General features: G+C 34.9%; 2 protein-coding genes across 4 annotated transcripts; both read right to left on the reverse strand.

The window, feature by feature from the left end:
* Window positions 1–3,938: 3,938 nt before the first annotated feature.
* LOC105647012 (equilibrative nucleotide transporter 3) lies at window positions 3,939–8,111 on the reverse strand. 3 transcript variants are annotated; one of them, XM_020684430.3, is made up of 10 exons: window positions 7,821–8,095; window positions 7,622–7,726; window positions 7,254–7,409; window positions 7,000–7,143; window positions 6,783–6,888; window positions 5,885–6,057; window positions 5,645–5,808; window positions 5,205–5,463; window positions 5,002–5,105; window positions 3,939–4,366 (listed from the first exon to the last, which is right to left on the reverse strand). In XM_020684430.3, exons 1-10 carry the CDS (start codon window positions 7,866–7,868, stop codon window positions 4,324–4,326), a joined length of 1,302 nt encoding a protein of 433 aa, XP_020540089.1. In that variant the 5' UTR covers window positions 7,869–8,095; the 3' UTR covers window positions 3,939–4,323. The 3 variants fall into 3 exon arrangements, with proteins under 3 accessions (XP_020540089.1, XP_012088371.1, XP_089575699.1); XM_012232981.4 differs by having other exon boundaries at window positions 5,645–5,805; window positions 7,821–8,087; XM_089719573.1 differs by lacking the exon at window positions 3,939–4,366 and having other exon boundaries at window positions 4,998–5,105; window positions 7,821–8,111.
* Window positions 8,112–8,424: 313 nt separating this feature from the next.
* LOC105647011 (equilibrative nucleotide transporter 3) lies at window positions 8,425–13,253 on the reverse strand. Its single transcript, XM_012232979.4, has 10 exons — window positions 12,992–13,253; window positions 12,387–12,448; window positions 12,171–12,275; window positions 11,282–11,437; window positions 11,013–11,156; window positions 10,807–10,912; window positions 9,549–9,724; window positions 9,303–9,463; window positions 8,918–9,176; window positions 8,425–8,800 (listed from the first exon to the last, which is right to left on the reverse strand). Exons 2-10 carry the CDS (start codon window positions 12,426–12,428, stop codon window positions 8,693–8,695), a joined length of 1,257 nt encoding a protein of 418 aa, XP_012088369.1. The 5' UTR covers window positions 12,429–12,448; window positions 12,992–13,253; the 3' UTR covers window positions 8,425–8,692.
* Between the last annotated feature and the right edge of the window lie 274 nt (window positions 13,254–13,527).

Here is a 13,527-nt window from a genome sequence, read left to right on the forward strand (position 1 = left end):
TCTGTTCATACACAGCTGCTCCGTTTTTTTGGCTAGTAGAAGAATGAACTGAAAATTGCTATACATCTGTCTCTATATTGACAAAAGACAAGGATTTTCATTTGTCAAAATCAGTGATTCCAAAGTAAAGAAAGCCAACCTCTATGAATATGGATATCATGGTCTCATGTGACCATAAATTGTTTATCTCAATATATATTGGCTTTTGTTTGGTTAAAAGGGATTCAACTTACCATGATACTTATCGAGATCGAGTCCATAGTCCACCAAATCAATGAAAATAAAAATTTTTTAAAAATTGTTTCTATTTTTTTTTCTAGTATATATTCAGGAATACTTTTGTTTTAATAAAAATTTTTATTTTCATTGGTTTGATTCAATTGGTGAGGCTAGAGACATAATCTATGTAAGTCAATCCAATTGGACGTTTATTAATTAGCACCTCTTAGGTTCTTTAATTTTTTTGGAAGGGGGTCTTTCATTAAAAGAGCACTGGTAGGTAGCTCGAATCGCTACAATGAGTGGTAATCCAGCTAATAAAGTGCTTTTGTGAACAAAATTTAAATAATCCTTTGATTATGGAGCTTGCTAGTTGCTACAGCCTATTTCATCACGATCTTTAAATTGAAATTAGATAGAGAGATATTAGACTAAAATTGTCAAATGCTTCCGGAGTAGCACCGATTTTGCGTATGAATTTATATAGCGTATGCAATTCTTAATGATGCATCGAGCATGCGAGATAGGCATGTCGGGCTGACCACGAGTCCCCAAACTATCGCCTAGAAGACCCTATACAAGCTGCCTATATGAGTTGCTCATTAGATGTATAGATGATATCAACTCCGGAACAGGATTTCAGACACAGCTCCTTAGACCAAAGAGATATTTCTTTGGATTTTTGGGCTCGGAAGCTCTGATGCGGATTGGTCCGAAAATGATATTAATGTTTCCTACAGATCTTAGACGAAATATTATTGCCTCAAAATGGCGTGCCAAGAAATAGACAGAGAGAATTTCGGCCAAAACTGTCGAATACTTTCAAAGTGGTATCGATTTTGAACATGAATTTACCTTGCATATGCAATTTTTAACGACGCATTGAGCAGGCGAGATAGGCATGTTGGGTAGACCATGAGATAGAAAACTATCGCTTAGAAGGCCCTATATGAGATGCCTGTCAGTCATACAAACAATATCGTCTCCAGAACAAGCCTTCAGACAAGGCTCCTTAGACCAAAGAGGCGTACCTTTGGATTTTTAAGCCGAAAGCTCCGACAGGGAATGATCCAAAAATGATTTCAATGCTTCCTACAGGTCTTAAATGAAATATTATTACCTCAAAATGACGTCCCAAACAAAAGACAGAAAGATATTGGAGCATAATTGCCAAAAGCTTCCGGAGTGGCACCGATTTTTTGCATGAATTTATATAGCGTATGGAATTCTTGACAACGCATCGAGCAGGTGAGATAGGCATGTCGGACTGACCACAAGACCCCAAAATATTGCCTAGAAGATCATATACGAGTTGCCCGTCAGGTGTATAGATGATATCGGCTCTAGAACAGCCCTTCATACTAGGCTTTTTATACCAAAGAGGTATACCTTTGGATTTTCGCGCTCGGAAGCTCCGGCACGGAATGAGGCGAAAATGATTTCAATACTTCCTACAAGTCTTAGACAAAATATTATAGTCTCAGAATGGTGTGCTAAGCAACAGACAAGGAGATATTAGGCCAAAACTGTCGAATGCTTCTGGAGTGGCGCCGATTTCGCATATGAATTTATATGGAGTATGGAATTCTTAATGACGCATCAAGCAGGCGAGATAGACATGCCAGGCTAACCACGAGACCCGAAACTATCACCAAGGAGACCCTATACGAGCTGCCCATCAGGCGCACATACGATATCGACTCCAGAACAGGCCATCAGACAATGCTTCTTAGACCAAAGGGGTATACCTTTGTATTTTTGCTCCCGGAAGCTCCAGCATGGAATTGCCTTAAAATGATTTCAATGCTTTCTACAGATCGATAGATGAAATATTTTGATCTTAAAATGATGTTCCAAGCAATAGACAGAGAGATATTAGGCCAAATTTGTCGAATGCTTCTAGAGTGACACCGATTTTGCATATAAATTTACATGACATATGCAATTCTTAATAGCGCATCGAGCAGGCGAGATAAGCATGCTGGGATAACCACGATACCCTAAACTATTGCTTAGAAGACCCTATACGAGTTGCTCATCAGGCATACAGACGATATCGGCTCCGAAATAGGCTTTTATACAGGGCTTCTTAGTCCAAAGGGATATACCTTTAGATTTTTGGGCCTCGAATCTCTAGAACAGAATGACCCAGAAATAATTTCAATGCTTCTTATAGGTCCATAGACGAATATCATAGTTTCAAAATGGTGTTCCAACCAACAGACAGAGAGATATTTAGCCAAAATTACCATTTTGTAGTGACATCGATTTTACGCATGAATATATAATGCATATGCAATCTCAATTACACATTAAGCGAGCGAGATAGGCATGTCGGACTAATCACGAGACCTCAAATTATCGCCTGAAGACCTTATACAAGCTGCCTGTTAGACGTACATAAGATATCAATTTCGGAACAGACCTTTATACAGGCTTCTTAGACAAAATGGATATACTTTTGGATTTTTACGTTCGAAAGCTCCAACATGGAATGGCTTGAGCTCAATATCAATGCCTTCTACAGGCCAATATATGAAATATTATAGTCTCAAAATGTTGTTGCAAGCAAAAAAACAGAGTGATATTCGACGAAACTACAAAATTCTTCTAGAGTGTCACAGATTTTAGGGATGAATTTATATTGCATATGCAATTCGAAAGAGGCATCGGGCAGGCTTGTTCGGCTGACCACAAATACTACTGCCAAGAACACCCTATCCAAGCTGTCCATCAAATGTACAAAAGATATCATATCTAGAGCAAGCCCGATTATAGGATTTCTTAAACCAAAGGGGTATACCTTTTGATTTTTGGACCGAAAGCTTCAGCATGAAATTGCCAGAACTCAATATCAATTTGTTTTGAGTGTTATTATTATTATTATTTTACTTTAAATCCATAGTAGGAAGTAGTATAGTTCTCTGTAATGCGATCCAAACTTTCCTCCATCCTACAATAATAATTTTTGGGAAAAAATAACAACATTCTGCATAACTAGTCTCATTTTTTTCTCATTATATTGTTATTTTTTACAAAAGAAAAAAGAAAAAAAAAAAGTGTATATACTCAATCCACTTGGTGTCTGATAAGCCAATTGGATCAAAAGACCCCTTCCAGCCAATGTTTCTCTCAAAATCTGAAGTATGTTTATTTTGGTACTACCATGTGAAAAGATTGTGAACAAGTAAACATTTGTTTTTGAAAAGGACAATTAAGAGTAGCTTTTCTTTGATAAAGCCCTAAAAGACTTGAAAGATAAAGAAGAGGCATAAAATATAGTTTATGAAAATCATAACTTGTCAAGAATCATCAATCCATCAAAATTCTCAGGTACTAAGTTAATAATTTTACATGGCAAATATTATAGATACGTTAAAGTTTATCCACATGTTAATCAAATGATATCCAAAATAATGCTTCTTGCTGAATTTTTTTTTTTTTTTTAATAAATCAAAAGACTTGCTTCTTAAAATCTCATTGAAGGATTACTTTAAGAATTTAGGAGAATAAATAAAAAGGAATGTGTCATATTAATATACATTTTTTATTGAATTTTATTTGTTGATATTTAATTATTTTAATTTTAATATTTACATATATTTCAATAAATTTATTTCAAAATTTTTCATAATTGTATGATTGTACAATGAGTTCAAATTCACTATTTTATAATTGCATAATCTCAAACAGGAGTAAAAATGAGAAATAACTCAGAGTGAAAAGTGACATATAAATCCTTGGATTATTTCTTCCAAAATTACAAGGCATTAAACATGATAGGAAAAATCATACAAGGCAGAAACTTGATGGCAGCTGTAACAGGACAAGTAACAGGACAAGCAGAGAATTACAGTGGAGTCCGTATGTTACAAACTTCCGAAAGGCCCTTGGAAAACAGACTGCAACTTAGAAGACATAAATATGATGTCAAATCTGAAATACAGCATATTAGCAGGCAAGCTAGCGAACCAGTTAGACCCAGTTAGGGTCTTTAAGTACAATTTAAAGATTCTAATGCACAAATGATGATTTCTCACTAGAAAACACACCCCGCAATCTCTCTTGCCCAACTAACACTTTGTTGCTCAGCATCTGATTTTTTTACAGAACCAGAAAATCGATCAATTTCATCAACCTCGTACCCCTGCCAATAATCCAATAGCATATTCAAAAGCACATAAACAAGATGGGGCATGTTGAGTACTGTTAATAATTTGAAATGCACTGAAAACTTCTGAATTATCTCTTTGCATTACCACCATTGAACTTAATAGTAGTTAAAGACTTCGGAAATGCTAGGAAGAGTGCAAGGTTTCCATTTGAGGTTGGGAATGTTCTAGGAAACATATGTAGTGATTAGCCTGATGTTATGAGAGAACTCAAAACTATCTGTGTAAGCGTTCATGATTATGGTAAAGATCAGTCTACAAAAAAGAAAGAGGAAAAAGCTATTTTTTCTCAGGTCCTTCCTATAAGCTTAATCTTCTAACTAAGCTTTATAGTTTTAATATGATATCAAACCTTTTTGACTTAATGGTTTTAGAGCTTGAATTTTAACATTAGACAGTGGTACACCTGCGCTTATTCCAATAATTTGAGTCCAGAGGCATTTGTATTGAAATTTTGCTCAAGAAGCTGATTATTTAAATATTTGCTGGATTTTAATGCGTCAAATATTAAATTTTGCTATCTGATTACTGACCAATATCTTATAGATAAGATATAGCTTTCTTCCTGAAAAGTAATTTTTGTCACAAAGTGAGAGGAATCAAAGCTTACCATCCTTTGCCTATCAGCCACAGCCAGTCTAATATAGCCCCGGATAATATGCCACCAAAAATAAAAAAGACAAGCAAATTTCCCAAGGCATTTTGCTCTGGTCCCTATGAAACAGAAATACATTAACACTGAATTCATTTTACTCAGATGCTACTCAAAACTATGGGAAAAACTGATTTGCAAGTATCGTATAGCGAACAAACCTTGTAGCCTTTTGGTGCAGAAGTAAGGACACAGACAGTGAGGTAACCATTGGTTAACCCTAAGAAGGACGTGAGCATTATCATCCACCCCTGGTCCCCATACTTGGCAGTATAATAGAATGCTGGGATAAGTAAAAATCGAAAGAGAACAGCTACCATGAGACCTTTTCTTGACTGCAGCTTCAAGGATTGAAGAAGTGGAATATTTCTCCCAATAAGATCCCATACATTAAACATAGCTATGAGAACTAGGCTATACCTGAAAAATAATAGATTCAGAAAGCTTTGGATAGGTTTTCAGTAGTTAGCAGACAATGGGAAATCAGATTCAGAAGTTTTCTTTGCTAATAAGAACAGAGAGTACATAAAAAAAGAGCATTTGCTGGATAAAGTCATTCTCTGCATACTAACCTAATGGTGTTCTCTAAAATAAGACGTACCATGTGCCTAAGCTGTGTGATCCGGTATCTTCAGATAAGAATCCAGGGAAAATAGATAATGTGATCACGAATATGAGAAATAAATCAACTGCATAGTCAATATTCTGTTTCAATAATTCTCTGTTGCTCAGCCGCTCTTGTTGTTTTGGATCTTCTTCCATCTGCTAAAAGTTGCACTGTATTGCATAATGATTTACCAGGAAAAGGATTACAAATTTATGCTAGGGAAATGAGACATACTTCTTGAGGTAATGTTTGGATGCCACCAGCAGCCAGATCATCTAAAACAGTTCTAGATCCTTCTAAAGCTGCTTTCGAGCGATAGTACTTCACCACAGGTAACTTTGGAAAAGTATATGCATAGAGAAGAACGCAAAGGAGCTCGGAAAATGCAGAAATGGAAAAAAATAAAACTGCAGTGGACGGGGAAATGCAGTCATGGTAACAAAATTGTGAGAAAGTTTATAATTTTCTGTCGAAGCACAAAATGAATAATTTGCCAAGAAACAATTTGGATATGTGCAAAAGCTCAAATGCAGGCAAAAAGAACATGAATTATTTCTATTGGTGATTCAAAAGAGTTTTTTTTTTTTTTTTTTTTTTTTTTTTTTTTTTTTTTTTGATAATTTATAATCCCAAGTTATAGGTCAAAGTCTTCATTCCCTCAACTAACTTTCCCATGATACTTTTTCATTTAACATACCTGTGTTATATACAGCATTCAAAATTATAAAATTCTCTAGATCTCTAGAAGAAGAAAAAATGGAAATTTAAGTTGAAACTGATAAATAGCTCATCTCATCAACAAACTGTATTAATTGTGTATGATTCTTGACATTTATCAGCACAAGTAAGACTAGCTTAATGTAGACTTTAGATGAATGTGAAGAACTCTCAAACAGAACAGAAGAAAGAAAATTTGGAAACCCAAAAGTTGACCTTGCAACAAGAAACATGTTATTTAAGTTCATGGAAGGACATCCATCAATATAGAATAAAAGAAATTACTGTTGGTATTTTTGGAGGGTATATTAATGCATTCACCCAAGGGATAAATACAAATGTTCAAGAAAAGTGCAGAAGAAATGGATGTTTTATTTTATGTATAGGTAACAAATCAGAAAGCAACTGGACATACTAGCTCCCTTTCGAAGACCATTTTTAGAATTCTCGAATGCTGCTTTTGTAACTAACCTCAAAGCAGAGGTTAAAGTTCCTGATACTGCTGAACCAGAAAGGAACGACTGAACAAATTTAAAACAAAGAAAAATATCCACTAAATTAAAACTGTATCAGACTTTTGTATGAGAAAAACAAAAGATGGAGGATGGTGTAGGGTCAGCCAATATTCAGACCTGAATAAATTCAGTTTGCATCAAGGAGAGGTCTCCAATCATTCCACCCTGAACAAAAGCATCTGCAAATCCAAACAAACCAGTAACAGCACAAATTCCTATAAAAGTCCCAAGGCCTCCTTTCCCGGATGTTGCTAAATCCAGCTATTGCAGAAAATTGAAGTGATTAATATGGTCCGAAATTAAGGAAATATGTCACAAAGGTACATAGAAAATCATAAATATCATAATATCAAAAGATGCTGTATACTCACAACTATAATAATGAGAGAACCTATGAAAAACAGTATATACCCAAATAGGTTCCGTTTTCTAGTATTGAGTTTAGCCTCATTGTATGCAAGGATTGCAAGTGTTCCAACTGCAAATGGCTGATACACAACAGTTAGGACCCTCGAGGGATGGTATTGCTGCATGCAAAAGAAAAAAAAAAAGTATTGTGTCAACAACGGCCATCACAATTACAACGATAATAAGAAGAGTGACTGAGATGCCAAAAGGTTTGTTGGAGATCAAAACATGGAGAACATGTTGGAACCGACCACGCTACTTAATAGAAAAAGTAAAATATGCAGACTACAAATATTGCCTAAAGGAAGTATCGGTGATGGGAAATACCTACCGGGAAAAGGTAGCCATAATAATCCTCTATTGTAACCATACAATTCCACGACAAGAGAGACCCACATCCAAGAAGCCAGCATACTAACATTGCAGCATATTTTCCCTGCGTTAATGATACCAAAATGCGTATGAGAAGGTAAATCAATTTCCTAATTAAAAAGGTTAAAGCAATGAAAATATTGATTACAATTACAAACCTCAAGCTTAGCAGGAGGAGGAGCTATGCCGCCATCAAGAATTGACATGATTGCTTTCTTTCAAATAGAGAGAAGAGACTGGTGAGAACCAAGCAATCGGCTTGGATGTGGTGTTCGTTGACTCATATCGAGTGTTATTTTATTTCAGATAATAATACATTATTATATGAGTATTATAGAAGTTAAATATTCCAGTTATTAGCGAGAGAAGGGTGAAATAGCCATTAGCCAATCCCAGTATTTATGATGGAAGGGATACATCTTTGCTTTTTCCTCTTACGTTCTTTTATTTAAATAATAATAATTTTTTAAAAAGTAATAAAGGTGTATTATTTATATATAAAAAATAAATTACACATGGTCATTGAACATTTTGCAGTTCATAAATGGCAGTTTGCAAGGTCAAGTTCGTTGAACATTTTTAAACACTGGGTGCAGAAAATCAATGTTATTTTGGTGAAGAAGGTAAACAATGAGAAGGGAAAAGAAAGAACTGAATTTAATTAAAAAGGAGGAAGGGAGAAAAGATTTCATTTATGCAACCTTTTCTTTCATAACTAATATCGTCAATAATGGCAAGCAAAAGAAAATTAAAAGGGGGAGATTTTCAGCATCAAATCCCATGGAAACAATTATACATTTTGCTACTTCCAGAGATTCATGTAACATTTATCTACACTTCACAAAGAATATGACAAAACAAAGTATTGATAATTCGATTTCCGAGAAAACTGTCCAACCTTTTCACCAATTGAATCAATCTTTCCACAAAGTTCTATCGCTTCTCATCACAACTCACCAATATTATGCAAATCAGACAACAGTTTCCTCCCAAGGAAGAGTCTCCACTTGATCTTTGCAGATGTCTGCCCTCACCATCCTTTGCCTATCAGCCACAACCAGTCGAGCATTGCTCCGGCAAATATACCACCCAAAAGAGACAAAGCAAGGAAATTCCCCAAGGCATTTTGCTCCGGTCCCTATGGCAAAACAAAAATATGTTTGAATTAGTTCTATTCAAATGCTAATTAATCCTATAAATAAATAAATAAAAATAGAAATAATTTTGCTAGAGTATTTTATGGGAACCTACAAACCTTGTAACCTTTTGGTGCAGAAGTAAGTACACAGACAGTGAAATAACCATTGGTTAATCCTAAGAAGGATGTTAGCATTATCATCCATCCCTGGTCTGCATTCTTGGCAGTGAAATAGAATGCAGGAATGAGTAAGAAACGAGAGAGAATAGCTATCATGAGACCTTTTCGCGATTCCAGCTTCAAGGATTTCACAAGTGGAATGTTTCTCCCAATAAGATCCCATAAATTAAACATTGCTATCAAAACTAGGGCATACCTGAAATATCACCAAATTCAGAAATTACAAAAACTTCAGACATACGCTTCTCTAAATTACCAAGGAAGACGAAAATAAATTAGTTCTATTTGAAAAGAAATTTTTTCAATAAAAATTAAGGCTCACCATGCACCTAAACTATGTGATCCAGTATCTTCAGATAAAAATCCAGGGAAAATAGACAATGTGAGCACATATATCGAAAACATATCAACTACATAGTCAATGTTCTCCAATAGTAAAGCTTTGTTGCTTAGCCGCTCTAATTTTTTTGGATCTTCCTCAGCCTGTCAAGAATTTCATTGTTAAATTGCATATTGAATTCGCATAAACACTATGCTAAATAAATATCCATAGGGGAAAGGGGCATACTTCTTCTTTAAGAAATGTTCTGATGCCAGCAGCAGCAAGATCAGCTGAAACCGTTTTTGAACCTTCTGAGGCTGCCTTTGAGCGGTAGTACTTCACAATGGGTAGTTTTGGAAAGACATAGGCATAGAGAAAAACACAAAGGAACTCGAAAAATGCAGAGATAGCAAAAAATACAACTGCAGGAGACAATCAAGACATTTAGTCATGATAACCAACTTGCAGAAAGCCCAAGTGTGAACTTTTCTGTTAAACAAATAATTTGCCAAGCTTAACATTATGCAGGATATATATATATATAGGTTACGAACAGAAGAACTAGTTAGCCTTAGCAAGATTGCATAAAATTCCAAAAGCATGGAGTTTTTGGAAATAAGTTAATACTACCATGATGAATTCAGATTGTACACAACGGATAACAGCACAATGGCTCCCTATAGTCAGACAATTCCACATTCTTTTATATACTATACAAGAGAATCATAACCACAAGTAAATACTGAAAAGTTCTAAACATAGTTGAAAGCCATCAACCAGTTATAACTTGATATGGTGTTAAGTATCACTGCTCAATTACCATTAACATAAATGAGGGTTTACTGCTTAGCGGTGTTCAAAATTGTATGTTTAACAGAATTTCAAATAAAGTTTAGATGCAGAGAAGTTCGTTATTAAAGCCGACAGATCAGCGATGGACAAAATAATTAAGTTAATATTTCAAAATTTGTGGTTAAAATTACCAAAATATTGACACTGTTGGATTTTAATGACAATTTGTGTTTCCACTGCTAACTAGAGTAGAAGACAACAGACTACAGATATACAATGAAATTACCTATGGAATTCGGGAGAACTACTGACAGAATCTTCGCCAAATGCCGACAGACAAATTGGCCGTAATTGTACTTTTACCAACAAGCCTTTTTCTGACAATTTTTTGCTGTCAGTAATTATATTTATGGAGGGAATTTCCCCAATTAGCAATTGAAAATTTCACGGCTAATTGGCAAGTTTCTTACAGTGGTTGGAACAGGATGCCATTGTTATGTATGACTCTATGAGATAGGAAACATATAATTCTTCAAGTCCACAAAAGTATGTAAATATGAAACCTAAGGCAAAATTACAAGTGCATTTTGTGATCATATTAATGCCCTTCACATCCTGGGATATCATCCATGGGCAAAAGGTTAAGCATATTAAAGAGAGTTCCTTATTTAAGTTTTCTTTGTAGGAAGCAAGATAAAGGTGTTGAACATACTAGCTCCTTTGCGAAGACCATCCTTAGAATCCTCAAATGCTGCTTTTGTAATGAACCTCAAACCAGAAGTTATGATCCCTGATGCTGCCATACCAGCAAGAAAGGACTGAAAAAATAAAAGATTCATCAAAATTGAGATCATGAAAAACAATCATAGGAGATAGAAAACCATGGAACAGGTTACTAGGCCAGCCAAATATACTGACCTGCAGTAGTTCAGGTTTCATCAAGGATAGGTCTCCGATCATTCCACCCTGCACGTGGGCATCTGCAACTCCAAATGTACCACTAATGACACAAATCCCAATAAAAGTTCCAAGGCCCCCTCTTCCAGATGTAGCTAAATCAAGCTATGGAAGCATAATAAATGTAAACAGAATGAGAACTCAAATGAATAAGTAATATGCCTATGAATTAACCAAATCTGTCCATGAGTTATTTGGAAAACATAAAAATAAAAAATGAAGATACTCACAATTAAAACAAGAAGAGAGCTTATGAAAAATAGGATATATCCAGATACGTTCCTTTTTCTTGTATTGAGTTTTGCCTCATTGTATGCAAGTATTGCAAGTGTTCCAAATGCAAATGGTTGATACACAAGAGTAAGAACCCTTGCGGGGTGGTATCGCTGCATAGATTAAGAAAAAACATTTCTCAAATGTCAAATAAATGACTGCCATCCATGGCCAAAGGCCATGATAATAATAATAATAGTAATACTGGCAACACTGACAAGAAACACTAATATACTTAATGATTTACAAGAAAGAGAATTTACTCATGGAGCAACTATAGGAAAAGAATATTTTGATACAGCACCATCCTCTTTGAACAATATATGCAAATTTTCAAATTAAAAGATATGCGCAATAAATCATTAAACAATACGAAAAGTAAGGACAATCATATCAAATTCAAGATTTCTTGAACATATGCAATGAGATCTGCAAATCGAGAAAATGCATCTTGTCTTACTATTTATCATCTATGAAACACCATCAGGAACCACTATAAACAGCGCAAACCATAATAATAGATTATGTAAGTTATTTGCCCAAGGTAGCATATCAAAGGAACCATGAGTGACTGACAACTTAAAGTAACATGATAAAATTCATTATCATGTTTCAATAGTTACTGGCAAAAGGTTAAATTCACTGTTAAATAGGAATAGATTTGGAATACACATTATATTAATGATAATAAATGTAGCTCCAGCAAATTCTTCATCTCTGCTGTCAGTCACAAACAGCCAACTCATAAATTTTCAAAATTTACCAAGGGAAATAATATAAAATAATAATAATGATGAGCATGTGAAAAGGATTGAGGATTTTAACAAAAATGGATATGGGAAATACCGGGAAAAGGTAGCCATAGTAATCTTCTATTGTGAGCATACTATTCCATGAAAAGAGACATCCATTTCCAAGAAGCCAACACACTGCCATTGCAGTAAACTTTCCCTGTTTTATGATAGGAAAAAAAAGTTAGAAGTTTCGTAAACAAACAGCAGAGAAGAGTATATTTCTGCAAATATTTTCCAGCTTGAATTGATTAACGGATTAAATACAAACCTCATTGTTGTTGGGAGCTATGCTGCCATCAAAGCTTGTCATAATTGCTTTCTCTCAAAATGCTGCCAGAGATGATTTGGAAGTTAGCCCTCAAAGAAACTGAACTAGAATCATATGGCCTAGATCCATAATCAAACAGAACCGTGAAAGCACGTGGAAATAATTGACTTGGTTTATATATAAGAAAGTTCCCACATGGGATTTACTAAACGATGTTCTTCCAGTTCTTGTACTGTTTGATTAACAAAAATTGGAGTGTGAAAGTCATCTACTTGATGCAGCAAAGTCAAACACCGTCAGCCAAACACTAACTTGCATCATCAAACACGGCAAACCCAATTAAACAATCGAGCTCATTCTCACTCTGTGTGCCATAATGGATGACGAGAGGAAATTCAAATATATAATTCTTTTAAATACCCGGTATTTAACTAAAAATCCGATACACTATAAAGAAAAACCCAATCACCTTTTGAGCGACAATCACACAAAATCACAGAAAGAAAATATTAATCTAAACCTCAATCCGTGTGTTTGACCAATGAAGAACAGATTCCAATGAGACATCACAATTAAAATAAATAGCGAGAATTAAAGTAACTTACATGGACAAAACAAAAAGAGAGATTCTTCTACTATAACAGAATATTAGTTTCCTCCTTTTGATCGATATTCTAAGAAAAGTCAAAAGAGAAGTACAAAATGTCCACAATATAAGGGAAGAAGTAGTTTTGGAATTCATAGCTGGCAATGGGCAGAGGCAGATTTGGTGTGAAAGAAGAAACCCAACGCACTGGAAATTGCTTTGTTTGGTGACAGGTATAAGTTTGACTCTGGCCAGTGGCCTGCCCCTCTTTTCCACTGTTAGACAAAAATACCCGCTCAGCACCCTACCCGCCCGAGTCATCGGATCAATCGTCAGACCAAAGTTGTTTTGTTTTTTATTTTTTTATTTTTTTGGTGTCTGTAGACGGAGAGGTTGCAATTTTTATTATTTATAAAAAGAATAGCAATTAAACAAAGGGTCTATTTATTTATTAGCCTAACGATTGGACTTGTAAATTACTACTATATCCCATTCAACAGTTGTTAATTACTTCCGAGTCTATTTACCTCCAGTCAAACATCATCCTAACTTTTC

The sequence above is a fragment of the Jatropha curcas genome, chromosome 3 (assembly GCF_041381405.1).
Source record: "Jatropha curcas cultivar XTBG-Jc1 chromosome 3, XTBG_Jcur_1.0, whole genome shotgun sequence".
Taxonomy (NCBI): domain Eukaryota; kingdom Viridiplantae; phylum Streptophyta; class Magnoliopsida; order Malpighiales; family Euphorbiaceae; genus Jatropha; species Jatropha curcas.